Source organism: Fistularia commersonii, chromosome 14 (genome assembly GCF_037954325.1).
Source record: "Fistularia commersonii isolate RoL2024-O1a breed Wild chromosome 14, RoL_Fcom_v1.0, whole genome shotgun sequence".
Classification (NCBI taxonomy): Eukaryota; Metazoa; Chordata; class Actinopteri; order Syngnathiformes; family Fistulariidae; genus Fistularia; species Fistularia commersonii.
Genome location: NC_141297.1, coordinates 18039292 through 18057568, shown reverse-complemented (window position 1 = coordinate 18057568; position 18277 = coordinate 18039292). Strand labels below are relative to the sequence as shown.

The following is an 18277-nucleotide window of genomic DNA, read 5'->3' as shown; positions in this document are numbered from 1 at the left end:
CACAGAAACGACCCCTGTTGGAATTAAAGTGCTAACCACTGTCCCACCTATGTGCACTGGACCTGCTTACTATCTATTTAGTTTTTTTTTGGAACGTATCTGGCTTCACTGTGGACGGCAAAATAAGAATTTCATTGAACAGGGAAACATGTTTCCACACTGTACATATGACAATAAACACTTTGAATCTCGATTCTGAACACATTGAACCTTGAACACAGTGCCCATTGTTTACCCATGGCCTTGTTACCTCCCAGTTACTACAACCACTATAAGTCCTTTCTTTTCAGTCTCCTGAACAAATACCCAAACAAAACTCAAGCTCCTCCAGAATTCTGCTGTCCACCTAAAATGAACGCAGTCAACCCAGTTGTTCAACAGCTCAACTGGTTGCCCATAAAATCAAGGATTAACTTTAAAATATGCTACTTGCTATAAATGCATACATAACCAGGCTCTCACTACCTATCAAGCCTGTTTCATATTGCCACTCTTATCTGCTATTTTAGGTCTTCAACCTTGACCTAACTTGTTGTTCCATCTGGCTAATACGATGGGATACAGAGAGTTCTGTCCCTCTGCTCCTTCCAGGAGCAGGAGCTCTGGAAGTCCAGGAAGCTCCTGGAAGACTTCAAGGAGCTTTGGAAGTCACTTCTCCCTGACATCAGAAATGCTGGTTCCCCTCCTTGGTGTAAGTCAAATCTCAAAAGCCAACTATTCAAAATTGCCTACTGTCTGTTATCTCAATTCTACCTGCTTCAATCACCTGCTTATTAACTCTTAGATAGAATGGCCCTGGATGTGAAAGCTTTGTCTTCTTGGGATACTCGGTAACCAAAGCACTCTCCAGATTCTACTTTAGCCCAAGATTCCATTGACGCCGGAGAGGATATGCACCAAAATCAAAATTCTTATTGTGCCTACATTTGAGTCCCACATTTATCCTGGTGGAAGACTGGTGATGAAACCATTACCACATACTGGTATGTGCATTTTCATCCTGAATTCAATTATCTCCCTGTCTTAGCCTTTATTTTTGTGCCAAAAGAACCATAGGTAGTCACATTGGTCTTCACAGTTGACAAATGCATAAAACTTGTTTTTAAAAATCGGTGGTCATTGCAATACTCTCTTTTCTAAAATGCATGAGAACATCCTGTCTGGTATTCTTTCGAAAGTCTTGCCCGCTGAGTTGCAAATCATTGAGACACTGTGATGTTTGATGCTTGAATCAATTACAACCCTGATTTGGTTTGGTTTTTGGGGTCGCAGACTCCGAAAATGGGTAAGTACCCACTTTCTTGATCTTCCTCTAATTCAGGTGCTGGTTCTGCTTGACCATTCTGAAATCCTTTTTTCATGAACTTGAGGAAATATTCTTTCATATCTGTGTGTCTGTCCGGTGTTTGTAGAAGGAATAACAGTCAGCAGGGTTTGAAGAGCAAAAGCGGTGCAACCCAGTTGTTCACATTTACCATGAACACCTCTGTGTCAAAAATGTCCAGGAAAATTTGATCATCAACTGAAAGGGCTGTTTTTTCATCATAATGGGTCATCTGTCTCCTCCCCTTGGAACATACTGTCCACATTACTTGATTTTTGAGTATTTTTTAGTTTGGTTTATCTTTTACTTATGGTGGCATCAGCCATTTCGAGAAGGCAGCCTGCTGGAGTAGTAGTGGCTGATAGGAAGAGATTGGACAAACTGCTGAACGGGGCCAGCTGTTTCCCATGGACTCAGTTCAGGTGGCGGAAGAGAAGAGGATAATAATAGAGCTATTATTTCGGATGGACAATGTCTCCTATCCCATGCAGATCTCATTGCAGCACTGAACAGCTCCTTCAGTGACAGGCTCCTTCACTCCAAGTGGGAGAATGAAAGATTTCCTTTCAACTGCTGTTTCGCTGTTTAACACTTTTCTTTAAGGTAAGTTTTGCACCCTTACTGCAGGTGTGGCATTTCCCCAAAGCAAGAGACTTGCCAAATAGAGGCCACTCTTGGTCTGAACCTATAGCCTCTCTTTGGACAGGACTTGTGGGAATTACTATATCTCCAGGAAACACTCCCATGCTTGAAGTCTAATTGGTTTTACAGTGGGCATGTGAGAATGTCTTGTATTCAATATCATTGTCATGACAATTTTGTTGCAACACCAATTTTTCAATGGAAATAAAAAGCATTCTGATGCTAATGATTCCACAACAATATCTACTGGATGGTAAAGACACTGAACTTTTAGTTAAAGTAACGAAAGCTATCAAAAATTTGAAGGAGTTGAAGAGGGGTGTTTTTAACATTTTCAACATTGCACCTGCAGAGAGCAAACCTGTAGAACCTTCTTCAGGTCAGGTTAGATAATTGTTCGAGAACTCACCCAGCGCTCCATGAAGGTTCTGGAATATTCTGCATTTGCTGTCCAGTGTGATATTCATATAATTCTGAAAAATAGATAAGACAAATCATTACTCTTTATGTGGCATAATTTCATAATGACATGCTGTTTTACTTTACTACTCAATTTTTATTGCCTCAGGCTTGCTGAGTTGCTACAGTATGTCTGTTGGAAAAAGTCCAAATGACTTGAACCTCATATGTGTTAAATTCAGGAAAAGGAAGGATAATAATCCCTCTGCTACTATTCAATGAAATCCATGTGTGCAACATTGTAGAAGAAGGCCTTGAGACTTATAGTCACCTCCCCTATTGTACTTGGTAATTACCAAATATATCAAACTATCTAATCAGCTCACTTAAAAAAAAAAAACGGCAGATTTCAGCTGTAGTGATGCCAGCCAATCAAGTCTCTAAACAGTTTGAGGACTAAATTGCCACTGTTAAATAAAAATGGACTACTTTTATGAAAATTATTCTCGTCATTTTAGCAACACAATGACATATCTAGTACAAAGGCCCTTCCTGTATGTTACAATAGCATACACTCAAAACGTTATATTTACTATAAATTTTAAAAAGAATAATCAAAAATAAATTAAAAAAAAAGATGGATTAACTGATCATTTGGTGAAAAAATAATAGATTAAGAAAGATCTGAAAACTGTATTGTCTTACTCTTTTTTTTGGGTTGATATAAATGTTGGTGAAGAAAAGCTGGTCACTATCATTGTCCCCTCCAGTCCACTCAGCAACCATTTGTTTGACATTGGGAAGGTAGCCAATGAAACCTGAGAGAAAGAGTAATTTAGAGAAAATTCATCCGATCATTATGTATGGAATTATTCAAATTGTATGTCATTGATCTTCGTATGAACATAAAAAATACAGTACAGAAATACAAAGCTACCATTCAAATTTCAACACATTATGAAGAAATTTTAAGCAGTGATGTGTTTATCACTTTTATATAATACTTTTCTGTATAACAATTTTTCATCCATCATCACAATTCGGCTGCTCAGCCAGCATCAGGTTGCCTCCTCTAGGTGGTGCATGCCTCGAGCAACTCATTCGGGAGGCATCCTGAGTAGATGTGCTCCAGCCACCACATCTGACTCTGGATGCAGGGGAGCAGTGGCTCTACTCTGAGCCCCTCCCTGATGACTGAGCTTCTCACCCTACCTATTAGTTTGAGCCTGGACACCCTGCAAAGAAAACTAATTTCGGACCATTAAATGAGATATCTTGTTTTTCGGTCACTACAAACAGCTCATGACAACAGAAGGTGGGAACGTAGATTAACCAGGAAATCGAGAGCTTTGCCTTTCAGCACAGCTCCTTCAGTTTCAAAGCATTTTCACCCAAGACATTGAGACAGTTATGATCTTTATACAGCATAATGGAGGTAAAACGTTTCGGTATTGCTGGTATTTAATGACATAAGGTCAGTGGGGTCTCATGACTGACCGTTGTCTGTGCTGATATTTTTGTATATACTGTAACCACTTTTGCAAAAGAATAATTGTGACTGACACAGAATATCTTCTTGTCCAAAATCTTAATCTAGGTTTAAAGAATATTTAACAAGTCTCATCAGTCAACTGTGGTCAAAGAGAACAGAATCAATATACTGAATCTTTCATACAGAAATTTAGGCCATGTTATAATGACCCCACATTTGTGGTGCTTTTGTTTGTTGTTTCTTCCAGATGGAATTTAATTTTCATTTATGTAATTGGATGGTTACACCAATGTTTTTTGTTCTCTGGTTGGATGTAAGGATGACCTTCACTGTAACTTATATGATTAACAGCCTGGTTTTGTGGGGGTATGGTGCAGGAGGTAGGGCAATCATCTTTGGAACCAAACTTTCCTAGTTCGATGTGTGTCACAGCATTGCTGAGCAAGACACAACCTCTAACTGCTACCCTGGTGCTGGTTGCCAGCAGCCTACTGATGGGTTAATTTCATAGAACAAATTTCCCCATGGAGATTAAGAAAGGATAACTTATTATTATTATTATATTTCAATACTTGGGAGCACTGCAAAACTGGCTTAAAATTACCACTGATAATTTTGCATACCGTATTTTTCGGATTATAAGTCACACTCGGGTGTGACTTCTGTATTAAAAACATATACAGTGATTTCACATGTTCATTATTATCACACTGACAGCTGTGAGAGTGGGCTCTAGGCTTGTGTGCCAGTATCTGCTACTCCTGTTGCTCCTGTCCACGGAAAGCTCAAAATTTAAACATACCTTATAAAGACAACCGGGTAAAACTCTACACAAATGTCCCCAAAAGTAAAATCATATTCTGCATATTACAAGCTGCAAGTAGTGAAATATGTAGCTCTAAAAACGGTAATGGAGCAGCAGAAAGAAAGTTTGGAGTGAGCAAAAAACAAGTGAGGAACTGGCTAAAAGCGGAGGATACTCTAACTGCAATGAAGAAAATAAAAAATTCTAATAGCTAGATTTCCATAGCTAGAGGAACATGTTCACAAATGGGTGCTTGAACAACGTGCTGCCGTTGTGCTGCACTATTAACAAGAGGCTTGTCGATGGTGCAGTTACATCTCAATGCCAAAGGTCGTTGCCAAGTCGATGAATAGAAATCACTTTACAGCAGGATCTTCTTGGTGTTACAGATTCATGCTATGTAACCGCCTTATCAGAGCATGGACAACAAAGTCCTAAAAACAGCCACGCACAAGAGGAAGTGGCACACCATCTACCTCAGGAGTTGGCGGAGTTGCTCAGAGGTGGCACAGAGGATGAAAAATTCAATGGATTTAGTGATTTGGAGTGAGATAAAGAGTTTGGTAAACTTGCTATGCTGTGTTGTTTATGCTGTAGTTATCTAAATTGCTGTTTATAGGTTACGTTAACTTACCAGACACCTGTTCAGCCTTTTGTTCTCTACTCTATTGCTATTACCATTGTAATTGTAATTGTTATTGTAAGCGACTTATAGTCTGGAAAATTTGCTACATCTAAAAAGTGGCAATGTTCTATTTAGCCTTTAGGTGTAAGCAAAATAATATCTGATGTAAAATGTATGCAAAACAAATTCATTGTTAAGGAGTTGAGATTATATGCTTTTTTTATACCACTGCAAATGCCATGGTTATGAAAAATCCAAGTGAAACTGTCAAAGTAACAACAAAGCCCACTGGGTTCTGTCTATAATATAACACTACCATGGTGCAAGTCCATCTAACCTTGCAATGCTTCAATGATAATGCCTCTGTCCCTCCACACAATAAACCTGACTCAGAATTACTATACAACTGAAGTTGTGCTAATAATCATATTACATTAAGGTTGATTCTAACAGTAGCTGCTAATATTGCAGGAATGTTTGCTTTCGGATATCAACAACATTAGTGCCTTTACTGTATCTACCTGAACCTGGTCAACAACATACACGGAAACATTATATCATCCTTTACATGGATTTTTGAATAGTTGCAGTATTGATACATTAGTATTGATATTGATAATAGATACAATAAATCAGTGTTTACTTTAAAAATAAGGAAAAAGTTATAAGTATAAAAAAATAAGTATTTAATATAGACAAACTATTAGACAACTCCTTAACTCCTTCAATTCCTTTTGGAAACCTCAAACCCTATTCTCTGAATCCTCTTCTCTCACATCAACTAACTTCATGCCCTTTTTCAACATCCATCCACAGCATCCTTCTTCCAATACATTCACTATCCATCCTCTGTACATGACTGAACCATCTCAGCCTGGGTTCTCTTACCTTAGATTAAATTAAAAATAATAATAAAAAAAACAAAAACAAAACAGAAAACAAGAAACAATCAGCAAAGTAGAAAAAACATTACATGGGAACGTTACCCTTCTAATCATTCTTATATAGTAGTAGTTCTTTAGTAGTCAAGAAAAAAATATTTCAAAAAGTTGTAAGTGGCCAAGGTGATCTAAGGGAAATTCAGGAGAGTTGAACTTACCCCCTGAACCTAGGAACCTGTTGCCCTCCCTAACTTCTGGGTGTTTGTCCTCCAGGTGTCGATCAGGCCAGATGAGGGTCTCTGAAGAGAACACCACTTTGTGTCTGGTCTGTTGGAACTTCTTGAGTAGCTCTTTGGGACTTGAGGTGAACACTACATCGTAGCTGTGTCAAAACAGGCAGTGAATGTAAAAATATCTCTTAATGTAAAAATAAATATCACACTGTATTATGTCAAATGATGGGGTTGCTTTTATAAGAGCATTACATCCCAGGGAGAGGTAATTGTCTTTCTTTTTTGAATGTTCATAAATGCAACACAGAAATGGATTATTCTTTAACACCAAAATACTGGTATATTAAATTTCAATAGGACTATAGATAATACAGTCTTATCAGACAATGCTGTAGTATTTCTTTCAATTTAACCTCAACAACTCACCCACTTGAACAAGATATTAGAGGTTCAATTATTTTATTTTGAAGGATCGTAAGTTTATTTCTTATTTTACAGAAAAATTTAAGTGATTTCTGTATTTAAATTAATCCTCTATAGATGATCTATCATTGTGGAAACATATAAGGCTTCTGCAAGAGATCTCATCATTTTTTATACCATAGCAAAATAACTTAACTTAAAATCTCAGAAAGACAATGAAAATTCTTTTTTTTTTTATGTCACTCAAATGAGTCTAGCATCACACACAAGTGTTTTGGCCACAGAGATTAAAGGTGTGTAGTGTCAGAGTGCAGTGTCAAATCAATTGAACTTCTGGTAAATTAAGTAGCAGAGGGGTAAGTTAATCAGTTTCAGTTGCTTTTGTGTTAATGGAATTTACATTTACTTCTATTCTACCTAGTATTTATATTAGTTGACATAAACACTCCATCCATTTGTTCCTGACTCGGGCCTCTGTCAAATTTTAGTGCTCTGCAGCACTCACAGGCGTTGGTTAACTTCAGTGGCCAGGCTGATGAGAGTGTTGAGGTCTGAAGGCTTGTGTCTCACCAGTTCGTCTTTTATCTCTGGGTTTGCGATGGGCTTGGTATGTATATATATGGAGGGATGCACAGAACCACAGCATTCCTGACTGCCATTAGGTAAGGGGACAATGGTGCATGACAGTGACTGGCCTAATGTGACGAGGGTATGTAGAAAGCTCCTGGACGATGAAGGAATTAACACCACCGACTGGCCCCCATGCTAACCTAACCAAAGTCCAACAGGACAACTCTGTTTCAATCCATTTTTTCCATACTGCACCTCAGACTGTCCAGGAGCTCAATGATGCCCTGGTCCCGATCTTGGAGGAGATACCCAGGACACATTCATTGTCTCATTGGGAGCATTCCTGGAGGTTGCCAGATATGTATACAAGCACATTGGGATAATACAAACTATTGAATATCATTTTGAAGGGCTGCAAATAAATTTCAGTTAAGTGGATAAGCCTTTAGTATTATTTATAGTTTTTCATTTTCAGGGTGTATTTGAATTGAGCCCATTATAAAAGGGTAATCTTTTGCTAGCGTTTCTCAATGTTCAGAAATAGAAATTACAAAAAGCAGGTGAATACATTAACAGTTAATGTGCTGCAATTTTGCAAAAAAATATATTGCAGGGGAATAAAACATGGAAGTTCAACAGCACACTCAAAATGATTTAAGTTATAATCAAATGTAACCCAACCAGTCTTAAAATTTACCCTTTATGAAACTCTTCTAGTGCTATAGTCCTTGAATTAATTTCAAAAGTGGCTGCTTTGTATTTAATCTAATATAACTCCACACACAAAGGAAGGCCTCATATAGGCCAGCATGATCCATTTTTTTACTTTGTAATAACATGTATGTCAGAGGTTTTGCTTGCCTCGTTTTATGGTCTTCATAAAGATTTGGGATTTATTTTATTATAACAAACAAGAACAGCTATACAATATGAGCATTCACACCTTTTTGGGTCAAATAGGTTTTGCTGCTCCAGATTAATTTTATTTTGGGGGAATGGGTCTTTTAAATAGGACAAGACTACAGATCCCTGATTTAGACAGTCACGTAGAGATAACCTATATTGGTTTTAGCCTTGTTCCTGCATGTAAATGTTTGGAGCTTCTGAAGGCCACTGACTTGAGATAAACTGCCACAGAAAAAAAACAAGCCTCAACTTAAAATTCAGCTGAGAAGCATTTTGCTAATGATGGAGCTACGGGTTTTATAGAGAACATCTGCTTTGCATTAAACATTTTACTAAACAATATATGTTCTTGGCATGTGTTTAATACATTATCTGTTCATAGTTTTAATACCCAAATAAAACTGAAATGATGGTAGATAGACTATAAGTGTGCCAGCGCTTAAAAACTTCTGCAATCCCTTGAGCTTATGGTGCTGGGATGGTCATACTGTTTATCTGTCACACTGACAAATTAAAGGTATCTATTGCACATTATGTCTCCTTCTGTAAAGACTGAAACAGTCATTGTGATGCACCATTCTCTAGTGCCAAATTCCAACTTTTGAATGGATTTGGTAATTGAAATAGAAATTGATCGCATCTACCTATTCTACAGTCCACCGAGTTATATTGATTTTCGTTTTTAGCTTTATGTGTATCTCTTTAGTCGTGTAGAAAGTAATTGCAATTAAATTTTGAAATTTGTGGATACCAAAATCAAAGTAAAGACCCCATTTGATAAGGGTTTTAAAGTGTTGCTTGAGTGGATAGAGTTTTTTTTTTCCCTCAGGTATAGTCACTTACCTGTCAATAAAAAGTACAAGTTTGCTCTCATCTGTCATGTTCCCCAGAGCTTTTTTAAGAAGTCGGACTTTCTGGCCGCCTCCAGGTGACATGAAATCCCCTCCTTTCCATTCCTGACCCTGACCAAGAACCTTAACCAGACCGACACACAAACATGCGCCCACACACACACACACACACACACACACAAACACACACACACAGTGATCAATGTACAGTAGGTGTAAGGAGTCACATCCATAATTGATTATTTTTCCTGGATATAATTTTCCTAGATTACTATCTATCCTATGAGATAGATATTCATGTTGTCTGAGTGTCAGAAATATTTTTACACAGTATATAAGGTAGTTTTTTAACTTGCATTATATTAATTAAGTATATGTTTAATCTTATAAATAATATTATATACTTTTAGATATATTTATAAAATCATACTAACAAAAACACAGGAATAGGTGAAATGTAATGACACATTTGATAAGACAGACAGCTAAACAACTGTCTCTTACCTTCACAGTGTAATTAAAATGTCTAGCTGATCTCAAGAATCGCTTGAAGCCATCAGTCTCTCTTGTTGCAACCGTCACAACGACAATTTTCTCTGCAAGCAACAGAATAAAACAGGAATTATGACAGTTTTTTCTTTTTCAATACAAAGCATTAGATGCCACAGTTCTAGTATGGTTCATGAATGTTTCTGAGATGTGCTTGACTGAGGATACTGGCAATCTGGTAACAGCCAGTCTGACAACACGTACAGTAAACCTAAAAACATGAAGCCTTTCTGAGTACAGTAAACCTAAAAAACATGAAGCCTTTCTGAGTCCCCAATTTGACTGTCTGAACATAACCTAGAATCAATTCTAAATTATTTTGATGTTGTGTTTCCATCAGAATTATTACTATGTAGGTGCTCACTGCAGTCACTGTAAAGCCGCAGGTGGATTATCAGGAAATAGGAGTCTTGGCAATAGTGTAGACAATCTAACCAAATAGACAACGAAAGCATCCTGGTGAACAAGTCCAGCCTCACCACAGGCTACATTGCACTGCAGGATATTGGTGTGAAAACCATCTTCTTTTAGCGCAAATGCTGTTCAGAACCATGGTTGCGCAATGGCCTTACCCGTGTATCCAAAAAAATCAAACTGTTGAATGGGTAGCAAGCACTGTTCAGTACTCATACAGGGACAGCACCCAACATTCAGATGCTTGATGACAAAAAGCCTGGTAAAAAATATTGATCTTTTTTATTCTTTAGATGTCAAATGTCCACTGTTTCTTGAAATGTGAAACTGTCTCTTTAATGTTACAGTCTGTTCAGTAACTTTTTATACAAAATGAAACAACATATGTAATATATTCTAAAGAGAAAATAGATGACGAGTAAATAGTTAATTATTTAATTTTTCTCACGGGAATTCTGTATTCTCAATGAATTAATTTGTGTGTGTGTGTGTGTGTGTGTGTGTGTGTGTGTGTGTGTGTGTGTGTGTGTGTGTGTGTGTGACCCACACACGAAAATCGACACACACTGTGTGTCGAATTTCGCCAATCGATCATATACATATACATAAACATTTACATATACATATACATATACATATACATATACATATACATATATAATCGATTGGCGATGTTGCGACAGCCTAGCCTACCTCCTCCTGACTTTGCCTTTCAAGCAGCATGTCCTGTCCACGTCAGCGACAGGCCGGTCCTCCGATGTAAACGCGCGCATGTGAGTGCGTGTGAGCGCACGCCTTTGTGTGTGCGCGCTTTACAGCTTTAAATCACAACCGGAGCGACGTGTCTCAGAAATATCAGTTAGGGCTTGTTAACAAGTAAACTCCAACTATATATAGCTATATAACTTACCATGTAGCTAGCTAGCTATAAAGGTAGGGGTTAGCTAACAGCTCTTTGCTGAAGGTTTGTGAACCAGCTATTTCTTGACAATACGTTCGAATGGATTTTTAACTCTCACTCTTTCAGAGTTTCTCTTTTTTCAGATGTTACCAATAAAAAAAAACAATGCACTGGAGTCACAGATGTTCATCGGAGTTTCTCACAAGCTGAGACTCACAAGAGCCATTTTCAGCCCAAACTTACCCCCTGTACCAAACTTGAAACGTTAAAAAGTGCGCAAAACTTACCTTCTGGCCGTTCCTCTTCTCCACAGTGTATCAGCAAGAAAAGTGAACAGACCAAGAACCCCACTAACAACGGCACAGACAACAATCTCATCGTAGTTCTACGAAAACCCTAAAATCCCCGTAGTCTCAGTGTAACGTAGATCCTTTCAACCTCCGTTTACGTGGACTGAGTATGGTCGCCGCTGGTACCTCCTTTCACCGTCTTTCTATACAGTAACACAACGCACAGAGGCACTGTCAGTACATACTCAAATCATTCCGAAAACAGCAGAAAGACATGCCTTGGTAAAAACTGAGCGCGGCGCAAGGCCGCCCACTTCCGACGGGAGTGGGGTTGGTAACAGGAGGAGCCCTGCTGTATTGGGGACGTGAGCTCCTGCACGTAGCTCTTATGCTCTCGGTCATTCATCTACCCATCTATCCATCCATCCATCCATCCATCTTCTGCCGCTTATCCTGCACTTAGGGTCGCGGGGGGTGTTGGAGCCTCTCTCAGCTGTACCCGTGAGAGGCGGGTACACCCCAGTCTGGTCGCCAGTCAATCACAGGGCCAGTTAATGGTATATACATTCTGATTTTTTTTATTTCTTTTTGTTATCATTAGTTTTGCTGATTTTGAGTTTTTAAAAATATAGATTATTTGTGCTTTATAATTCCCAAAAAGGCACTGAGGTTGACAAGTAATTGCGTCAATACATGATATCTCAGGAGTAATAACAATAGCAATGACGTGCAGTCAGTAGTGGCAGGGGAGGCCAAGCCTCACCTGCAGTGGCAGGCCGTGCGTTTTACACCTCGGCCTTCAGTAGTGCTCTGAATCAATCCAACCCCCAATTATTAGTTAATGGCTATAAAAAACATCCTATTATGGAGAAATGCAGTATAAAAAGAGGTGCATCGGAGATAGATAACCCATGTAGTGTCCAAATCCCCTGAGTGCCCAAATTCCCTGAGTGTGTAAAACAAGTCCTTATTAGGTAATAAACCCTACCGTTGAGGCGATGGTATAAAATGACCGCGCCTCCTCGGCTCGGGGCCAGAACCTCCTCACCTGCACATCCATGCTCAGTGGGTGTCCAGAGAGGGTGAACGATCCTCTTGGGGTGACATTCATTCTAGCCCGGGATATCTCTGGCCCGGGATATCTCGTAAGGGAATTTCCTGACTTTGAATAAACCATTCTTGCTTGATCAGTTCCTGAACGCAAAAGTCCGGTCCTGTGGCGGGAGCCACAAAAGCGGACAGCAGCCACAATAAATGCCTTTATAGCAAACAGCTGTGACACATAAAAAGCATCAATAATAACCTTATAAACTTGCAGTATTATTTAGGAAAATAGCAGCATTTTACTCACCAAAATTCTGATCATTTGTAGACCAAATCCATCCTCCTTTCTTTCCTCAAATAGAGTTCAATTATTGTGTTGCACAGATTATCCGTGCGCTTTGGCTCCAAGCACTCCAAGCATTAAAATTTCCAGTGTACCTCGGAGCCTGTGAGCCAGGGGTACCGGTCGTTGTTCGTGGCTTGAAAATGTCGGACAAATCCTTTTCCTGGTTGTGACAGCTTCACTACCTTAGGAGTTGCCCAACCTTTCTTTACTATGTCCAGCTTTTCTTCAAAAAGAAAATCGCTTCAACAATATATTAGTAACTAAATCCGTTTCTTCTCCTCCTGCAGCCATTGTGGGTTGAAAAAAACAATATTAAATAAACACAACTATTTTTCTGTTAGCTAATACGCTTCTCCTCGCAAATACACTTGTCCACTCTCTGACTATGCAATCAGAGGGTGTGAATATACTGACGTTGCTGAAGCCTGCTAGAAGGCTTTGATGTCGCCAACTTAAAATCTGATTGGTTGAAGCAACAGTGTCATCAACACTAATTTTTTGCGTAAAGGGCATAGCTTTTCCAAATTGAACAAAAATTAATTTTAATTTCTTTGCTGTACACGCTCTAATTGTCTCTTTGGTGACATCTTCAATGATTGTGTGCTTTGCTATTGGCATTGTTTGAGGACACTCGAATCTGAAAAAAGGGGCATATTCACTCACACACACTGATAGTATATTGCCTCCCATCCCAGAACCTGGAATTTGGCAGTTTGGCTCCATTTAACCAAAAGTGTGAAGTTGGCAAAGAGGGAGTGCTGGATACACATCTGTGTCAGTCTACCATACTATATCATTGACCATCTCCATTGACAATGCTAGCCTAAATTTTTATAGGTCAATATTATAACCCTGTGTGAATGAAAACTACACTTGTGATAACAATGAGGAATGATGACTTGGTTGTTAACATTTTAAAAAGATCCAGGGTAGATACATCACTGCTTCTCCCCCCATAATTCAGATAAAGGCAGTGTTTAGTTTATAGGTAGGCTATTATTTCAACAAGGTTACTGGGTTAGTGTGTGTGTAAAACAGTTGTAAATGTGATACAGTATGTAAGCAGTAGAATTTGTACAATTTTGAAGCAAGCTTGTTTAGAGATAGATCTGCCACAGCAGCTTTTCTCATCGAGAGACAATTTGGAGGATATGGTTAACCTCATCTGTTACACAATTAATTCCGAAACTTAAGACATTTACTTGCATGTCTTATTACTGTATTTGAAGTGGAAATGCACTTGTGACTTTTCCCGAGTTGTAGAATAAACTCTAAATTGTTTTGTTTCCCATAAATGTTCTTTGAACAGCTTTATCAATAATAGACTGAATTCAAAAGAAAAAAATGAACCATAATCTAGATATAATTCATTCAAAGGTTTCCCTGCAATTTGTCTATTTAAATGAATTTGAAGTAAAAATGTACTTCTAACAGCTTTTGAGTGTTGTAGCTAAACACTCCTGAAATAGGTTTCTTTCTAGAAAATATAACCACTTCTATCAACTTTAATGGCAAGATAGTTTTGAGGAAACTGTTCATTTTATTTTAATTCATATTAACAAATGAATTAATCACACACATTTCATGAAATGAGAAGTATGTAATTTAGCCACAGCAAGACAGAAGAAATCTGTGTGAATGAGAAGAACCCAAGTGGAACCGTAAGGCTACATGGAGGGAGATAAAGAAGGTGAAGGATTGTAAGTCCTTAAGATCAAAACTCCAGAGCAATGAAGAGTATGGAAAAGACGTTCAAGAAATGGATGCAAACAGGTTGGAATGGCTGGGGAAAAGTGTCAGGGTAAATGTGTGATAGAAAAGAGTATTCAGCGAAAATGAATAGACAGGTGTACAAGAGAGTTGGTGAGACCAGCAACGTTGTATGGTTTAGAAACAGTGCCATTGAGGAAAAGTAGGGAACCATGGCACCCCAAAATTGGACAGTGACGCAATAATATTTCTCAGAAAGAAAGAAATTTGAATCAAAATGCTGGACATTGGTGATTTTGACTTATTTGTGGAACTTTAGATTTTATCGTGAAAATGGATGTGCATACTTACACACTTGTAAATTTCAGTTGTTAAGGCACCCTTGTGCAGAGGGTTGCATCAGGATGGGCATCTGGCATAAAACTTTTGCCAAAACCAAACATGTGACTCAAACCCAATAACCAGATCAAACATTGGATCGGTCGAGGCCCGGGTTAACAACAACTGCCATTGGTACCGATGACCTCCAGGAAACAGGAGTCTGGGACTGAGAGTAGGGACTTTGAATATTGGGACTATGACAGGAAAAGGTAGAGAGTTGGTTGACATGATGCAGAGAAGGAAGGCGGATGTACTGTGTGTCCAGGAGACCAGGTGGAAAGGTAGTAAGGCTAGACGCTTAGAGGCAGGCTGTAAGTTGTACTATCATGGTACTGACAGGAAGAGAAATGGTGTAGGCGTTATCTTGAAGGAGGAGTTTGTTAGGAATATTTTGGAGGTGAAAAGAATGTCAGATAGACTTATGAGCCTGAAACTAGAAATTGAAGGCGTGATGCTCAATGTTGTTAGTGGCTATGCCTTGCAGGTGGGACGTGAGTTGAGGAGAAGTTCGGGAATGAGATACATGATGTGATAGAGAGTGGTAATTGGTGTAGACTTCTATGGCAATGTTGGCACAGGCGATAGAGGTGATTGACAGTGATGGGCAGATTTGGGATACAGGAGATTTGGAAAAGGCTGTAATGAACACTTTTTGCCAGAAAAGATAAGAGCATAGGGTAACTTATAAGAGTGGAGTTAGGAGCACGCAAGTAGACTACATCTTGTGTAGACAATGTAACCTGAAAGAGGTCAGTGAGTAGGGTTAGGTGCGAGTGTAGCCAGACAGCATTGGATGGTGGTTTGTAAGATGACTGGTGACAAGGAAGATGAGGAGGACAAAGGCAGAACAGAAGACAAAGTGGTGGAAGCTGAAACGGGAGGGGTGTTGTATGGTTTTCAGGGAGGAGTTGAGAAAGGCTCTGGGTGGTCAGGAACAGTTTCCAGATGACTGGACAACTACAGTTAATGTGATCAGGGAGAGAGGTAGGAGAGTACTTTGTGTATCGTCTGGAAGGAGGGTAGATGAGGAGACTTGTTGGTGGAATGAGGAAGTGCAGGAGTATATACAGAGAAAGCAGGTAGCAAAGAAGAAGTGGGATACTGAGGGGACAAAAAAAAGGCAAAACAAAGGGCGTTCAATGACTTATATGCTTGGTTGGACAGTAAGGAGGGAGAGAATGATTTATACAGGTTGGAAACAGAGATACAGATGGAATGTATGTACAGCAGGTCCAGATGAGTAAGGATAGAGAGGGAAATGTATTGACAGATGCTGGAAGAGTGATGGGAAGATGGAAAGAGTACTTTGAAGAGCTGATGAATGAGGAAAATGAAAGAGAAGCAAGGGTAGAAGAAGTGACTATTGTAGACCACAAAGTAGCAGACATTAGTGAATGTGAAGTGAGGAATGCATTGAAGAGGATGAAGAGTGGACAGGCAGTTGGTCCTAAAAGAAGGGGAGGCAGCGATAGAGTTTCTGACTAGATTATTCAACAGAATCTTAGAGTGAGAAGATGCCTGATGACTGTGTGATTGGGTCAATTTTTAAGAATAAGGGGGTTGTGCAGAATTGTGGCAACTTTAGAGGGATAAAGTTGATGAGCCATACAATGAAGTTATGGAAAAGAGTAGTTGAAATTAGACTGAGAGCAAAAGTCAGCATTTGTGAACAGCAGTATGCCTTCATGCCTGAAAGAGTAGTGCAGATGCAGTATTTGCTTTGAGAATGCTAAGTAGTACAGAGAAGGACAGAGGGAGCTGCACTCTGTTTTTGTAGACCTGGAAAAAGCATATGACAGGGTGCCTAGAGAGGAACTCTTGTATTGTATGAGGAAATCTGGAGTGGCAGAGAAGTATGTTAGACTGGTGCAGGATATGTATGCTAGCTGTGAGACAGTGGTTTGGTGTACTATAGGGGTGACAGAGAAATTCAAGCTAGAGGTAGGACTCCATCAGGGATCGGCTCTTAACCTCTTGTTTGCAGTGGTGATGGAAAGGCTGACAAATGAGGTGCAACAGGAATCTCCATGGACCATGATGTTTGCAGATGACATTGCTGTTGGGGAGTAATTCTAATTCTGGTCTAAGTTGAAGCCTGTAAAGAAGAGACTGAGGTTGTCATAAGAAATAACACAGACAAGCAACTATTAATTTGAGTTCTGCAGAGGGGGAGCCTCAGTACACTCTTTGGAGGCAAGATCCAGTGAATCCCACGGAGTTCCTCCTTGTTCGGCCTTTTATTGTGTGAATGTGTTGACAAGATCATAAATAGGGAGGGGGTAATTCCTGTTTACACTCAGGGGGGTAGGTTCCCACTTGCTTTACAGACATTTGGCAGACACTTTCATCGAAAGTGAAGGTGGTGGGATTGAACCCATGACCTCATGCATGTGAAACATGCACTCTACCACTGAACTGCAACACCATTGTGCTTATTTGATTTTACAATCATGGGGATAGGTTCCTGCTTAAGGACGAAGGGAATTGTGCTAAGTGTGTTGAGCAGAAAGAGGTGCGGGATGGACAGGGCTGACTAGTTCGGTTGAAGGAAAATTGTCTATGGAGGTTTTTTGTTATCCAGGTTATGGTAAATCCATGTAATTGAACTCTTTTCAAGAGAAGAAATTAAGTTAAGTTTCCAAGATAAGATCTGACAAGGAGTAAAGGCAAGTTGATTTTTTAAAGGAAACTTCCATTGTTCACACATGAATGACTCAATTGTTTACATTTTACGCTGTGCCTCACATCAAAAACAATCCTCTGTGATTGACCTTACACAAGTAAAAATGTTTTCTCCTGCATTTTATTAATCCTATAGTGATGGGTACGCATGCAAACATACACACACAGCCACACAGGCACAAACTATACAGCTTTTACAGCTGTGCTCCTATGTGGAAATAATGCATCATCAGACTCATGGGAAAATGTGTGTCTCAAACCATCTGTGGTCTAAAAAACACTTGCACCCTGGCTGTCTTGCACCTATTTAAAGTTGAACTTTGCTGTCCCTGTGAAGGGGTATTTGTATTCACATCAAGCAGGGAAACAAAGGGAAAACAAACAGTTCTAGGCCCTCTCCTTCGGTTCTAGGCCCTCCCCTCTTCTCCCTGTATACAAAATTGCTTGGTTCTGTCATTCGCTCACATGGCTTCTCTTACCACTGCTATGCCGACGACACACAGCTGATCCTGTCCTTCCCTCCGTCAGACACACAAGTGGAAACCCGAATTAAAGCTTGCCTGTCCCACATCTCAGATTGGATGGCAACTAACCACCTGAAGCTCAACCTAGCAAGAGTGAGCTGCTCTTTCTCCCGGGGAAAGGTTGTCCACACAGAGACGTGGCCATCACCATCGACAACACCGTGGTAATACCAACCGCAACTGCGAGAAACCTGGGTGTGGTCCGAGAAAACCAACTGTCATTCTCAGTGAACATTGCAGCAGTTGCAAGTTCCTGCTGATTCCTCCTCTACAACATCAGGAAGA

The 18277-nt window shown here is 39.5% G+C and overlaps 1 protein-coding gene across 2 annotated transcripts in view; it reads right to left on the bottom strand.

The window, feature by feature from the left end:
- The window catches only part of plod1a (procollagen-lysine, 2-oxoglutarate 5-dioxygenase 1a), a 46261-nt gene extending 34708 nt beyond the window's left edge, over positions 1 to 11553 (bottom strand). For both annotated transcript variants that reach the window (XM_086160043.1, XM_086160042.1), the window contains exons 1-6: positions 11303 to 11553; positions 9656 to 9747; positions 9144 to 9274; positions 6387 to 6550; positions 3071 to 3183; positions 2376 to 2439 (exon numbers count right to left, since the gene is read on the bottom strand). In XM_086160043.1, coding sequence (XP_086016169.1) covers positions 2376 to 2439; positions 3071 to 3183; positions 6387 to 6550; positions 9144 to 9274; positions 9656 to 9747; positions 11303 to 11393 — 655 coding nt within the window. In that variant the 5' untranslated portion in view covers positions 11394 to 11553. The remainder of the gene's footprint in view (positions 1 to 2375; positions 2440 to 3070; positions 3184 to 6386; positions 6551 to 9143; positions 9275 to 9655; positions 9748 to 11302) is intronic.
- Between the last annotated feature and the right edge of the window lie 6724 nt (positions 11554 to 18277).